At 41.8% G+C, this 16,118-nt stretch overlaps 2 protein-coding genes across 2 annotated transcripts in view; both read right to left on the reverse strand.

The window, feature by feature from the left end:
- LOC125452245 (uncharacterized) overlaps window positions 1–7,426 on the reverse strand; it is a 153,398-nt gene extending 145,972 nt beyond the window's left edge. Inside the window, exons 1-2 of the mRNA XM_059645228.1 lie at window positions 7,323–7,426; window positions 4,303–4,455 (exon numbers count right to left, since the gene is read on the reverse strand). Of these exons, the coding sequence (XP_059501211.1) occupies window positions 4,303–4,455; window positions 7,323–7,340 (171 nt within the window). The 5' untranslated portion in view covers window positions 7,341–7,426. The remainder of the gene's footprint in view (window positions 1–4,302; window positions 4,456–7,322) is intronic.
- Window positions 7,427–9,688: 2,262 nt separating this feature from the next.
- Window positions 9,689–16,118, reverse strand: part of LOC125452376 (putative uncharacterized protein C6orf183) — a 32,593-nt gene continuing 26,163 nt past the window's right edge. Inside the window, exons 7-8 of the mRNA XM_048530664.2 lie at window positions 15,752–15,911; window positions 9,689–9,834 (exon numbers count right to left, since the gene is read on the reverse strand). Coding sequence (XP_048386621.2) covers window positions 9,689–9,834; window positions 15,752–15,911 — 306 coding nt within the window. The remainder of the gene's footprint in view (window positions 9,835–15,751; window positions 15,912–16,118) is intronic.

The following is a 16,118-nucleotide window of genomic DNA, read 5'->3' on the forward strand; positions in this document are numbered from 1 at the left end:
ATTATCTGCATTTAATTGTTTAACTGCCTACTAAAATAATGGTTTGTCAGCATTGCTTATAGCTTGTTTGTTACAGCAAGTCTTAAAACCTAAAACATTGTTCCATGATCCTTTCAGTTATTCACTGTAAGTTCTTTTTAAATGCTATTAGATTTCTTATAATAGTGCCATTTACAAGAAAAAAAAAGTTTTAATTTTCCAAAGGAAAAAATTCCAATAATTGATTTGCTTGGTTTACCTGATAGTTATCTATTGAAATACGACAAAGAATACAACAATATAAAACTGTTTTTTGAAATGGTCCCATGCTAACTGTTGTCCAGCAGACAATCATTAACTCTCCTCTCATCTCTAAAGTGGATGCACAGCCAGAATAAAAATGAACAAATAAACCTATGAGAGAAAAGGTTAAATAAAAGCAAAATACTGTGGAAGCTGGAAATCTGGAATAAGAATAGAAAATGTTGGAGCAACTCAATGGGTATAATAGTATCTGTGAAGACAGAAACGGAGTTAATATTTTGAGTCCAATAATTCTTTTTCAGTTCTAAAGAAGGGTCTTTGGGCTCACAAATGTTAATGCTGTTTCTCTTGGAATTTTCTATTTTTATTGCAGAGAAACAGTGTTTATTTTCATCTTTTAAATGGAATACCTTTGTAATGTGTTACAGACCAGACCAGAGCCCCTCAAAATATTTTAAGAATGTAGCCTAGACCCTAGCATTTTCTAATTTTAAATGTAGCTGTGAAGAACCGTGTTCCAGATGCAATGCCGCTTGTCAAAATACTCGACGTTAAGCAAAACACGATCTATTTAGACACTATAGTTAAAATATAAATGTTAAAGAGAGGAATTTATAATAACCTAACTATTGGAAAACTTAATCAAATAACAGATACAGTACCTATTACTAATTAACTGTTCCAATATAGTAACATCCCCTAAACAAACCCCTTGGCAAATAGGCAAATTCGGATACAGATTCTCACTTGCAGCTCTCCGATCCAGGAGGAAGAAACAAAATCAAGCGAAAATTCAGAGAGCGTAGCAATTAGGAGGCATTCGTTGAAACTTCCAACTCTTCCGAGACCCCAAGAGCTTCTGCTTAAAACTAAACTTAAAAACTAAGAAAAAAACTCGAAAGCCTGGTAGGTAAGAGCTGGCCACACCCAGGCTGCTTCCTATGTTCCAACTTTAAAGCAAAACCCAAGGCCTCACATATTGTTTACTTTCTTAGAGATAGCTCGATGTTATCTGTCCAAATAAATAGACAAAATAACCTCTTAAAGTGACAGCATTGTCTCAAATGTTCATGGCAGCAAAAGTGAGGTTTGATGTATTCATATAAATGATCTAGGTTCAGAAATTCCATGTCAAGTCGTCAAATTTGTAGATTGTGCCAAACCAAGTATTGTTGTATGGAATTATGCGAGCACAATTACAATGTTGAAAAGGCATTTGGATAGATATGTGAATAGGAAAGGTTTGAAGGGATATGGGACAGCAACATGCAAGCAGAACTAGTTTACTTTGGGATCCTCAGCACGGGCTGTTGGGCTGAAGTGTCCCTTTCCATGCTGTACGGCTCTAGGACTCTATGGCAGAAAATGAGTTTGATAAGATATTCGAGATAATGGGAACTGCAGATGCTGGAGAATTCCAAGATAATAAAATGTGAGGCTGGATGAACACAGCAGGCCAAGCAGCATCTCAGGAGCACAAAAGCTGACGTTTCAGGCCTAGACTCTTCATCAGAGAGAGGATGAAGGGTCTAGGCCCGAAACGTCAGCTTTTGTGCTCTTGAGATGCTGCTTGGCCTGCTGTGTTCATCCAGCCTCACATTTTATTATCTTGATGAGATATTCAACTGCTTCTACCTCTGCTACAGCTGGATTTCAAATATATCGTAGCTGAACATCTGTATTCAGCCAATATTTGTTACAATGCTGATTGAGGGATTCCTCCCTACTCTATTTGGTTAATGAGTCCTGGAGTCTTTCACACCCACATAGATGGTTAGGTGGGGCCTTGGTTTAACATCTCATCCAAAAGATGCAATCTCAATACTGCACTGGCGTATCAGCCACGGTTTTTACTGGCTCAAGCAAGTTCTCCTGCAAGCAACACGCCATCCCTGACATGGGACGAAAGAGTTGTTGAAAAACCTTGAATTCTCTTTCTAACTGCACTGTGGGTTTATCTGCAGCCATTGAATGCAGCTTTTCAAGAGGGAAGCTCGCCGCCACCTTCTGCAGATCAATTAGGGATGGACAATAAATGTAGGCCCAGCCAGCAACATCCATGTCTCATAAGTGATTGCTTTCTAAAAAGCTCTGGAATAGAATTGAATGCAGGACCTTTGGGATGGCTCAATAGTTTAACTGTACAATTGCCTTGTCAGATCATACCTTGAATACTGAGTCAATTTCAGGGCCTTAGTTAATAGGAAACGCATGTAGTACTGAAGGCAGCACAGTGAGCTCCAAGGTCAAGACCACCGTGTCAGCGTCTGAGTTACCAAATTAACCGGGAAAGGCTGAGACATTGTAAACTGAAATTGTTTTTTTTTTAACCTATTTTTCTAATCAACCTGCTCAGAGATGTAATTATAAACCTCTAGAGTAGCTGGGATTTTAAGCTGGGCTTCAGGGTCCACGGATAGGGGCACTACCACTGCACCACAGGAGGGCCCATAAACAACCAATAGTAACTCCATGGTTGCCATTACTGAGACTAGCTTTATATTTCAGATTCATTTATTCAATTCAATCTGGACCAGTTGCTATGGAGGATATTTCAGACATTTACCTGGGTCTCTGGATTACTGGCCCACTGACATTAACATTACTCTATGGATCCCCCAATATTAAATGGAAAGGTACATGCAATTGGTGTTTATACTTAACTGCTAAAGGTATAGAATTATTATTATCAACTTCACGGACATTCACACCAGTAATAATTAATTTTAGGGTCGATATGAGCAATTTTTTTTATATAGAGAGAATGATCGACATAACAGAAATAAAAATCCTAAACTAGTTTGTGAAGCCATTTAAGGACTCTTTCCATCGGTGAAACAAAATTGACAGAATCCTTACTCATAGATAAAACCATAGGACATAGGAGTGGTAGTAAGGCCATTCGGCCCATCGAGTCCACTCCGCCATTTAAATCATGGCTGATGGGCATTTCAACTCCACTTTCCTGCACTCTCCTCGTAGCCCTTGATTCCTTGTGAGATCAAGAATTTATCAATCTCTTCCTTGAAGATGTTTAATGTCCTGGCCTCCACTGTGCTCCGTGAAATAGATGTCTTACAATCTTGAAATATCATCTCAATATGTCCATTACCTTCCACAAAACCTGGTTACAATATATAAATAATGTTTCAGTCTCAGGATGTGGGCAGCACTGACAAGTCTGGCAGTTATTACATATCTCCTGATGCCCTGAAACAGGGGTCTGATGTTCGGCCACCTCTACGACTTCGAAGAAGCAACCACATCGATGAGGAACTAGAGAAACAACTAGGTCAAGTTTCTTTCCCTGAAGGACATCAGTGAAGCAAATGAAAACCTTTACTGATTTTACTGACTTGTAGTTCAAGATTACTTTGTAGCAAATGCAAATTTTCAAGATTCTTCTGGTAGGAGTTGTCATTTTTTTTGATTACATAAGAACAAGTACTGAGGCAGGACCCAAAATGTTAACTCTGGCTTCTTTTCACAGATGCTGTCCAGCCTGATGACCTTTACTAGCAATTTCTGTGTTTGTTTCTGATTTACAGCATCCACAGTTCTCTCAGTTTTAATTTAGTAACATAAGAATAGATTGAAGCAGAAGACCATTCATCTCCTCAACTCTTGTTCCACCATCCAATAATATGATGGGTGATTTGATTGTGGTCTTTACTCCCCTTTCCTTCTGCTGTCCCAATAACCTTGGGCTTCTTTGTTGAACAAAAATCTTACTCAATCTTGGACATATTCAATGACCCAGCTTCCACTGCCATTTGGATCTGTGAAATTCCAAAGAAACTCCTCTCTATCTTGGTCTTAAATAGGAGGCTTTGTATTATGAGACTGGTTCTAGGTGCCCTCACAAAAATAAACATTCTCTCAGCATATAAACTGTCAAGCCCTCTTCAAATCTTCCATGTTTTAATGAAACCACCCCTCGTTCCTTCAAACTGTAATGAATATTGGCCCAAGCTACTCAAACGTTTTTCATAAGATGGCCCCTTCATCTCAAAAGTTAGTGAATACTAACAGATACCCCATGAATATAGCTCCTTGTACCTTTAAGAATGGAATCCAATTGGCTTCTTTCTTCAGGGCCATTTTTGGGCCTTTCATTCCCCAGCGTTCTGTCCTGGACTCAAAAGCATCATAAACTGGAAAAGTCTTCATTGTTTCTTCCTTGCTAAATATGCCCCTGAATTTCTGATTCACCTGAAGTATGAATGTTGGATCAAACATTTTACAGCAAATATTTCATTCTGGAGAAAGCTTAATTATAGGACAAACAGAAAATAATAGAGGAAGCATTATAAATGTAAAGGTTACAACAATGTGTCGTAGATTCATAACACATGTCTTTGTGACTGTCCCTGCCACAAACACTATTCCAATGCCACCAACTTTGTTCACATCCCCTGCTAGTCCCTGAGATTGACATAGGTTCTCCAAATCAATTGTGCCCTATTTGAAATGTTAACTCTGACTTTTTCTTCATGGATGCTGCCAGAACTGCTGAGCTTTCCCAGCAACTTCTGTTTTTGACTCTAGCCTGAGTTTCTGCTCCCTTATAGAACATAGAACATAGAACATAGAAAAGTACAGCATAGTACAGGCCCTTCAGTCCACGATGTTGTGCTGTGGAATAATCCTAATCCAAAAATAAAATAACCTAACCTACATTCCCCTCAATTCACTGCTGTCCATGTGCATGTCCAGCAGTCGCTTAAATGTCACTAATGACTCCGCTTCCACAACTATCACTGGTAAACTATTCCATGCGCTCACAACTCTCTGGGTGAAGAACCTCCCTCTGACGTCTCCTCTATACCTTCCTCCTCACACCTTAAAACTATGACCCCCCGTGGCAGTCAATCCTGCCCTGGGGAAAAGTCTCTGGCTAGCGACTCTATCCATGCCTCCCATTACCTTGTACACCTCGATCAGGTCACCTCTCTTCCTCCTTCTCTCCAGAGAGAAAAGTCTGAGCTCAGTCAACCTCTCCTCATAAGACAAGCCCTCCAGTCCAGGCAGCATCCTGGTAAACCTCCTTTGCACCCTTTCCAAAGCCTCCACATCTTTCCGATAATAGGGCGACCAGAACTGGACACAATATTCCAAGTGTGGTCTCACCAGGGTTTTGTAGAGCTGCAGCATAACCTCACTGCTCTTAAACCCGATCCCCCTGTTAATGAAAGCCAAAACACCATATGCTTTCTGAGCACCCTTATCCATTTGGGTGGCAACTTTGAGGGAGCTATGCACTTGAACACCAAGATCCTGCTGTTCCTCCAGACTGCCAAGAATCCTGCCTTTAATCCTATATTCAGGTTTTAAGTTCGACCTTCCAAAATGCATCACTTCACTTTTATTCAGGTTGAATTCCATCTGCCATTTCTCACCCCAGCTCTGCATTCTGTCAATGTCTCGCTGAAGCCTGCAATAGTCCTCGATACTATCAACGGCACCTCCAACCTTTGTGTCATCAGCAAACATACTAACCCACCCCTCAACCTCCCCATCCAAGTCATTTATAAAAACTACAAAGAGCAGAGGCCCAAGAACCAAGCCCTGTGGGACACTACTCAGCACTGGCCTCCAGGCAGAATACTTACCATCTACAACCACTCTCTGCCTCCTGTCAGTCAACCAATTCTGAATCCAGACAGCCAAATCACCCTGTATCCCATACCTCCTGACTTTATGAATGAGCCTGCCATGGGGAACTTTAACAAATGCCTTGCTGAAGTCCATGTACACCACATCCACTGCTCGACCCTTGTCAACCTGTCTCGTGGCTTCCTCAAAGACCTATCATCTCCAAAATCAAGACATTCTAATTCTACCTCTATAAACTGTCCATCTCCACCCTGCTTCAATCTATACATCCTAATATCCTCAGCTTTGCCCCTGTTTGTTGCAGACTTGACTATTTCAATGTTCTCCTGATAGGTCTCCCATAACCTACCTTCCATAAACTGAGGTCATTCAAATTTTTGGTGGCCCAACTCCTAACTTGCACCAAACAATTCCCTTGCTTGCTGATCTCCACAGGCTCCTATCATGCAATGCCATCAGTGTTTTCAAATCTGTCCATGGTACTGGCTCTTGCATCTCAGTAACCTCCACCGACCCTGTAACCACCCCATTACTGCCAGCCTATATTCACCTGTTCCATAACCAAAATGCTTCTTCATCTCAGTCCTAAATGGCCAATCCTGAATCCTGAGACTGTCTCTAGCCTTGTTGGAACTTTATACATTTCAATCAGATCTCCTCTCATCCTTCGAACAGCTACAGAATACAAATCCAGTCAAATTGATCTCTCCTCATAGTACAGTCCTGCAACCTTGGTATCAGCCCAGCACTTCATTTATGGCAACTTATCCTTTCGTACGTATGGAGTCCAATACTGCACACAATATTCCAGGTGTGGTCTCACCAATACCCTGTATAATTGCAGAAAGACATCCCACTTCTTAACTCAAATCTTCTTGCAATGAAGGCCAATCTGCCTTCCTAATTACTTGTTGCATTTGCCTGTTTTTCTCACTGGCTGGTGTACAAAGAGTCCAGATCCCTATGTAGATCCATACTTCCCAATATATCCCCAGTTAAATAATGCTGTCTTTCTATTTTTCGCATACAAGTGTATAAAATCACATTTAGCCAATTGTACCACATGTGCCATGTGTTTGCCCACTCATTCAACATGTTCTACATCACTTCGAAGTTCCTTGCATTGTCCTCACATCCCCCAATCATCCCCAAACCAGTTCTGAGGAAGGGTCACCAGACCCGAAACATTAACTCTGTTTTTTCCTTCACATTTGCTGCCAAACCTGCTGTGCTTTTTCCAGCAACTCTGTTTTCCAGCAATCCTGCTCAGTTCTGTATCGTGAGAAAATTAGAAATATCGCTTTGGTTCATTTATTCACATCCTTTATAGATATCATGAATAGCTGGAGGCCAAGCACTGATCCTTGGTGTACCTTACTTGTCACTGCCTGCCACTCAGAAAAAGATCCATTTCTTCCCACCAGGGAGGTGTGAGAAACTTGAGTAAATGAGGATGTAATTACCAGCGTGAATAGCTCCATCTCATTTGCAGTGTTTTTGATATCATCCACATCATATTCAATGCCAAAGTGACAAAGAAGGTACTGAAGCTGAGGTTTAAGCTCTTCAATGTTCAGCTTATGAACAGGAAGACAAAGGTTAACTTCAAACTCAAATATGTCTGCAACAAAGAGAAATTGTTACAATAGTTTACCATTTTTCAGTTTTTCATAGGTGTAGTACAATTGGCGGATTTTACTCTTCGAAGCTGCCAACGTCACTGCACATGTTCTCAGGCTGTCACTGAAACATTTCCAACTGAAGGAGGCTATTTGGTCTATGATGTCTGGTGCTGACTCCTTGAAAGAGCACTTATGTTTGGAACCATACCCTTGCCATTTGTCCCTGACAGCACAGGCTACTCATCTTCAAGAGCTCAACAAATTTACTTTTCAAAATTATTTATCAAGTCAGCTTTCACCAACTTTGCAGATAAAGTGTTCCCAATCCTGACAAGATACTGAACCAGCTTTGCCAGCATCCAACTGTTTACAAACATGGTTTCTGGAGTACAAGCCCTCATTTTCTATTTGATCATGATCCCGGAATACTTCCTAGCAGCTGGATTAGAAAACCCTATCATTTTTGTGTACAATTATAGAGGCGTAGACTCATAGAGTATGGAAACAGACACCTCAGTCCAATTCATCCATGCTGACCAAGTGTCCCTAACTAAACCCGTCCCATTTGCCAGCATTTGGCCCATATCCTGCTGAGCCTTTCCTATTCGTGTACCTGTCCAAATGTCTTTTAAATGTTGTAACTGTACCTGCATCTAGCATTTCCTCTGGCAGTTCATTCCACATACAAACCATCCTCTGAGTGAAAAAGTTAACCCTCTGATTTCTTTTAAATCTTTCTCCTCTCACTTTAAAATTATGGTTTCTAGCCCTGTGCCATTCGCTTTGTCTATACTCCTCATTATTTTATAAATCTCTATAAGGTCACCCCTTAACCTCTTATGCTCCACTGAAAAAAGTTACAGCTTATCCAGCCTCTCCTTGTAATTCAAACCCTGCAGTCCCGGTAACATCCTTATAAATCTTTTCTGCACCCTGTCCAATTTAATAATATTTTTCCTATAGCAGGACGACCAGACATGTACACAGTCCTCCAAAAGTGGTCTCACCAACATCTTGTACAACCTAAACATGATGTGCCAACTGCTAAACTCAATGGAATCAGTGGTTCTTTAAGTGATGGGGGAGTCAGGTGTAAATATTGCTCAATTTGCTTTCTTCTTTCATAGAATGTGGGTGTCCCTGCCTGTTAGCACTTACAGCCCATTCTCATGGCCCTGTAGAACATGGTAGTGAGCTGCTGAAGGTCTTGGGTTAAACAGACACCAACACTGCTGTTTAGGAAGGGAGTTCCAGAATTATGAACCAGCAATGTCAAAAGAATGGTGATATATTTCAAAGTCAGGATGGTGAGTGGCTTGGAGGGGAACTTGTGGGTGGTCATGTTGCTATGTATCTGTTCCCCTATCTTTTTAGATGGAAGTGGTCTTGGGTTTGGAAGGAGCTGTTGAAGGGGCAGTGATAGGTTATTGCAATGCATCTTTAAATAGTACTCATTGCTGCCACTGAGTATCAGTTGTGAAGGGTTGAATGTGCAAGTTTGTGACTGAGGTGCCAATCAACCGGGTGCCATGTTCTGGATGGTGTCACACATCTTGAGTGTTGTTGGAGCTGCACACATCCAGGCACATATTCCATCACACTTCTGACTTTGTCTTTTAGAGGGTAAACAAACATTGGAGAGACAGGAGGTGAATTATTCACTATAGAATTCCTGACCTCTGGCTTGTTCCCATAGCCACAGTATGTACATGGCTGCCTCAATGCAGCTTCTGGTCAATGGTAATTCCAGGATTGTGAGGAATTCAGGATAGCAATATCATTGCATATCAAGGAGTGACAGTTAGATTCTCTCTTATTGGAGCTGGTTATTGTGTAGTGTAATTGTAAAGCCACTTATCAAACTAAACCTGAATTTGTTGCATATGGATATGGACAGCTTCAGTACCTGAGGAACCAGGATTAGTGCAAACATCAGTGCACATCCCCAATTGTGAACTTATGATGGAAGGAAGGTCATTAATGAAGCAGCTAAAGATGTTTGGGCCTAGGACACTACCCTGAGGAACTCCTGCAGAGATGTCCCAAAGCTGTGAAGATTGACTCCAACCATCGGAAAAGTTTTTACCCTGATTCCCAGTGGCTGCAGGTTTGCTACGGCTCTTTCATGCCACATTAGGTCCAAATGCAGCAAGACATCAAGGGCAGCGACTCTCAAGTCACATTGTCTCCAAGCGCTATATCTATAATCAGGACACTCCATTGCAATATGGAAGTTTCACAACATGTTTAAATTCTGCTTCATCTTTACCTTCAAAGCCTGTGACAGTGGAATATTTGTTGAAGATCGAGACAGTACGGGCTCCAGCTGATGATTGGAGAACTGACATTTTTCCTGAAATGAATGCCGTAAATGATCAGGTTAAAGCACACTACACATTATAGCTATCATGTGAAAGCACTAACTCTGTGAAATTAACAGTTAATAGCTTGTATGTAACCACCAAATTGCAATACACCATACATTACAGCTTCCAAATGACTGAAAACTGCTCATTACAAATTACAACATTATGTAACCTTGTGATATACAAATTTACAGACAACACAAGAACAGAATAAAATAATTATCAAGGTTGTTGAAAATTGTTAATTATTTCCAAGCATGCCCATTAATTCTAATTGGAGACTTTATTACAAATATTAAACAACTTTAACATTTATTAAAATACTATTCTTGTTTTTTGAATTTTTCTGACTCTGAGATCGTCTGAACAGAAGCAGGATCTCAGCATTCTGCTGTGCTCTCAGTGAAAAGTACTCCATCATCAATGTCCTCAGTATTGGAGGTTTAATTCAAATTGTAGCAGTGAGTTCCCCATATTGATCTCCAACTCCCCAGGTGCACTAACTCGGTTCCACAAAACAGAGGCCCTGATGTTCATTGGGAAATGAGAAATGAAAGGGACTTTTCATGTGGAAACTCAAAAATCCCAAGGATGTGAACGTTTTGCTAAACGTTAATGGGGTGAGTTTCATTGTTCAGTACCGCGGCCAGCTAGTAACCACACTGGCAGGCTGGGGCCTGTCGAGGTGAGTTAAGTCAGCAGTCAAAAGCTGCAGCAGGTGGGGGATGGGCTGTGACAACTGGAAAAAATGGTAGGGAAAATGTGGAGATCGTCAGGCTGGTGACTAGAGGGAGGCATTGCAGGATGGGTCAACAGTGCACAAGGTGAAAGGATTTTCAAACTGGAAGAAGAGGCATCTCCAGTTTGAGGATGAATACTTCATAGCCGCTGGACAAGTGGTGTGAAGGTAAAATGTCCATTCACAGTTTTCTTGAGTACAGGTATAGAAGCATGCAAGAAACCAAAGGGACTCATTGGAAAAGTACAGTTGATTTGTATCTTAATGAGAACTGGGCGGGGAGAAGTAACCAATATTGCAACGTGAATTTACAGACCTCAGTAAAACAATAGCACAACTGTCCTCATAATTTGGTGAGCTTATCGGTTAAAAGATAAAGAATCTAGTGAAGAAAAAAGTCCCTTGACAGAGATAAAACATGCCAAGGTAATTGGCAGCAGTATCGTAAATTAAAATAAACAGCAAGCCCCTTAAAGAGCCACTGTAGCAGACTGGTCTAAGAAGTTTTAAGGCGCATCTTAAAGGAGTACAGACAGGTTCGGAAACAGAATGGCTTTGGGAGAGGATGCTCCTGGAGCTGAGATGATCTCCAATAACCATGACCATCTTCCTATGTGCTGCCTATTGAATCGGACTAGCAGAGTGATTTCTCCCTGAATCGCACTGACTGCAGTTGTGCTAGAACTGGTATATGCCACACCCCTTGGTCAAACACATCCCCCATTCTCACCACTGGACCTGACTCTCTGCTTCCCCCACTCTACACCTGACTCCCGCCCTCCCCACCCCATTCCAGACCTGATTTCTCCGACTCAGTCCAACCTACCCTAAACACTGACACAAAAACAGAAATTGCTGGAAAATCTCAGCATGTCTGGCAGCACCTGCAAAGAGAAAATCAGAGTTAACGTTTCGAGTCCAGTCACCCTTCCTCAGAATTCTGTTGCTGAACTCCGAACTTCTGTTCTGGGGAAGGGTCACCGGACCCGAAATGTTAACTCTGATTTTCTCTTCGCAGGTGCTGCAAGAACTGCCTAGCTTTTTCCAGCAATTTCTATTTTTGTTTTTGATTTACAGCATCTGAAGTTCTTTCAGTTTTTACCCTAAACACTGATCCACTTATCTGGCCCACTTGCCACATTCAGATTGGCATCCTACTCAGCTGGCACCCAATGTCCAGACATCATACCCTTACCAACATGAAACACTATCAACCTGGCACCCTGGTAACCATACGCGCACCCATCTGGTATCCTACATCCAGAAACTTACCCCTACCCAGCTGGCACCCTACCTACCCATTTAACCTATTTACCTGGAATCCTGCTTACCCGGAATCCTGCTCGTTAACCATGTGTATTCCCACGGGAGGCACTTTACATTACTGTCCATTTGGCATCCTACCCTCCCAGCACTCTACCATCACGCTTACCTTAAGTACTGAGCAGTGGCAGCTGGCTAAGTGGCTGTATGGACCTTTAAATTTAGAATATTGTCACTGGCTGCTATGAAAAGGAGGCGTGGTTTGCCTTCCTCTGATAGTTCTTCCTTAGCGTAAAACTGTCAGAATGAAGTATGCCTCTGTATTTCTCAAGGAGCCCTGGTCTGAATCTGCTCTCAGAAATACAGAACTCCCTCCCTTTGTGAAAAAGAATGTGAGGACTTTTAGGGCAACTCCCTCCCGACTATATCCCACTGTGCCACCACCTCTGCTGCGTTTGCCTGCCAGCGGGACAGGACATATCCAGGGATGGTGATGGGACCTTATGTGGAAGGTATCATTCCATGAGCATAACTATGTCATGGTGTTGCCTAACTAGTCTGTGAAACAGCTCTCACAATTTTGACACTAGCCCCAGATATTGGTAAGGAGGACTTTGTAGGGTCTACAGGTTTTTGCCATTATCATTTAAGATATATTCTCAGGTTAATGACCAAAAGTCCGCTCACATACATTCCTTTTGTGAAACTTCATAGCAATTGTTAGAACCCAGTGAATTGTTAGGCCATTTCAGAGAGCAGTTAAGGGCCAACTACAGCGTTTCGGATCTGGTGTCACATGTACCAGGCCAGAGTAAAGACAGCAGTTTCCATGAGTAGAGGACATTAGTGAACCAGATGGGTTTTTCCCTAAAATTGACAACAGTTACATGGTCATCATTAGATTCTTAACTCCAGTACACTCTTAATACTGTGTCCAATAATGCATCCTGAGGGTAATCACTGACCAGCCATACAAATATCGTAATTTCAAGAACAAGTCAGAAGGTACGAATACTGCAGGGAGTAACTACCCTCTTGACTCCCCAAAACCAATCTATCACCTACAAGGCGCAACTCAGGGGTGTGATAGAATACTTCGCTTTTGCCTGGATGGGTGCAGCTCTAATCACACTCAAGAAACTTGACACCATCCAGGAGAAAGCAGCTCACACAATTGTAACGACATCTACATGCATCTACTCCCTCCACCACAGATGCTCAGTAGCAGCATGGTGTCGTATCAGCCAGATGCACTGCAGAAATTCATCAAAACTCCTTACAAAGCACCTTCTAAAGCCATGACCTACTATCCAGAAGTAAAAGGGCTAGAGATATGTGGGATCATCAGCAACTCCAACATGCCCTCAGGCCACACAACATCGTGATTTGGAAATAAATCACCATTATTGCATTGTCACTGGGTAAAAATCCTGAAACTCCTTCCTTAACAGCTTTGTGAGAATACTACAACCAAATAAACCTCAGCAGTTCAACGCAGCAGCTCAGCATCAGCTTCTCATTCCAGTCAAGCCAGGGAGGCCCACATCTCCTGAATAATTTCATTTTAATTGAGAGATTGCAGAGCTCTCAAATGTAGAAAGGTTGAGGTGTCCCAGTGCATTAATCAAAGAAGGTTAGAAAGCAGATTCAAGTTATTGGGAAATCTAACAAAAGATTATGATTTCTTTCAAAGGAACCTAAATATAAAAAAGGGAAGTTCTGCTTCAGTCATACCAAACGTGAGTCAGAACACTGATTTAAGTTAACATTTTTTAAAATGGCGTCCTTCAGCCCCTTTCATGGTTTATGAATCTACAAACCAAGGAGCCTCTACTTCAAAGATGCGCTTCATTTACCTGATCTTACCTCACATCTCTCTGTGCTGAACTCCAGCCATCCCCTATCAGCCCATGTGGAACTTTGCCCCCTGCCTCTTTCAAAAGCCATGCTACAAGTTGTTCTGGCACCCCATTCCCATCCCCATGTTCTCAACCAACAACAGCCACCACTCCCCCACACCCCAGCCATTTCCTCTAATATGTTCCAATTTGCAAATGTCAAATTAATCCTTCAATTCCTGAACACAGGTTACCTAACTAACAAAAGTTATTTAGTAATGAGAAGTCCCAATGCAAAGTCTGATGGAACACAGGACCTACAGTAGGCCTGTCAACCCACTGAAACCCTTTTCTACAGCATGGTTCATCGTCTTCCTCAATGTCATTTTCCAGCATTTCACCATATCCCCTGATGTCACTGGTAGCTAGAAATCTATTAATTCCCATCTTGAATATGCTCAATGGTCAAACAGCCACTTCCCTCTGAGGAAGAAATCTGGAATGATTTACTAACATCTGAATGGAGAAATTCCTCCATTACAGTCCTAAATGACTTGTCCTTTATTCTGAAACTATGTTGATAAAAACATAGAAACATAGAAGCAGGGGGAGGCCATTCGGTCCTTTAAGCCTGCTCCACCATTTATCACAATCATGGATGATCGTCAAACTCAACAGCCTAATTCTGCTTTCTCCCCATAGCCTTTGATCCCATTCACACCAAGTGTTATACCTAGTCACATCTTGAATACATTCAATGTTTTGGCATCAACTACTTCCTGTGGTAATGAATTTCACAGGCTCACCACTCTTTGGGTGACAAAATGTCTCCTCATGTCCAATCTAAATCATCTACCCTGAATCCTCACACTGTGGCCTCCAGTTCTGGACACACCCACTATCACGAACATCCTCCCTGCATCTACCCTGTCTCGTCCAGTTAGAACTTTATAAGTCTCTATGAGAACCCCCTCATTTGTCTGAACTCCATCAAAACCAACCCCAACTTGGTTAATCTCTCCTCATACATCAGACCCAGAATCAGCCCGGTAAACCTTCGCTGCACTCCCTTGAGAGCAAGAGCATCATTCCACTGAAAAAGAGGCCAAAGCTGCTCACAATATTCCAGGTGTGGCCTCACCAAGGCCCTGTACAATTGCAAGAACGCATCCCTGCTCCTATACTCAAAACCTCTCAGAATGAAGGCCAATATACTATTTCCCTTCTTTAACACCTGCTGCGTCTGCAAATTTACCTTCAGCAATTAGTGCACAAGGACGCCCAGGTCCTACTGCACACTCCCCTCTCCCAATTTACAGCCATTCAGGTCGTAATCTGCCTTCCTGTTTCTGCTTCTGATATGAATAATCTCACATTTATCCAAATTTCCAAATGTTCCCTGTTCCAGATCTCCCCCAGCTCAGGGAAAACATCCTTTCTGCATTTATCTTGTTGAACTCTTAAGGATTTTGTCAGTTTCAATGAGATAACCTGTCATTCTTCTAAACTCCAGAGAATCAAGGCCCACTCTACTCAATCCCACTGCATAGGCTAGTCCCATCACCTCAGGGATTAATCTAGCGCAGTCCTTGTAAGGAAGTACATCTTTCATTAAACAGGACGACCAAAACGACACAAAACTCCAGAAGTGGTCAGCAAGGTTCTAAATAGTTGAAGTTAGACATCTTCATTCCTATATTTTTGTAATAAAGGTCAACATTTGCCTTCCTAATTGCTTTCCACCTCTGCACAATAACTTTCAATGACTTATAGACAAGGGCACTAATACTTTCCAATCATCATTTCAGAATTACTCTGCACCTCTATTGCTACTACCAAAGTGGTTAACCTCACCACTTATCAATATTATATTTCAAGTGCTATTCACCATATCTTTCCAGTCTGAGGTAAGACGTGATCTCCTAACTGAGACAATCTTTCTCTTAAAAGTGCAACTTATATTTATCGTTTCATAGTGAGTTCCAATGAACAATGGCTGTCTGAAAGTGAGTTTTGCAGCCTGCTGCAATTTTGTGTAGTCCTCTTCATATATTGATTCCTTACCGGCTGATCCAGAGACACTGGAGAAAGCTGTGTTGGGACGTGTAGGAGTACATAAGGAGGTCAGCAATGTGACGGTGCTGCCTTTATCTTCATCATCTGCTTCAAAAAGCTTCTCAGGTGCTGCCTCAATATTGTGAGACATGGGCAGGTACTGTAACACCTGTAATGTAAAGGGAATTAGAGTCTTTAAGCAGTGTGTTCATTCATTTATTAAATAATACCCCAACAATTCTACAAAAATGACTTTAGGAGTATTAAATTGCATTCGCATTTTCACATACTCTTTCTTCAAATGCCATGGATCAGAAGATCGCACGTGTCAGGCATGAGGCTGGCAGAAGTGGCTCCCTAATCAGACAGTGGGCAG

Source organism: Stegostoma tigrinum, chromosome 4 (genome assembly GCF_030684315.1).
Source record: "Stegostoma tigrinum isolate sSteTig4 chromosome 4, sSteTig4.hap1, whole genome shotgun sequence".
Classification (NCBI taxonomy): Eukaryota; Metazoa; Chordata; class Chondrichthyes; order Orectolobiformes; family Stegostomatidae; genus Stegostoma; species Stegostoma tigrinum.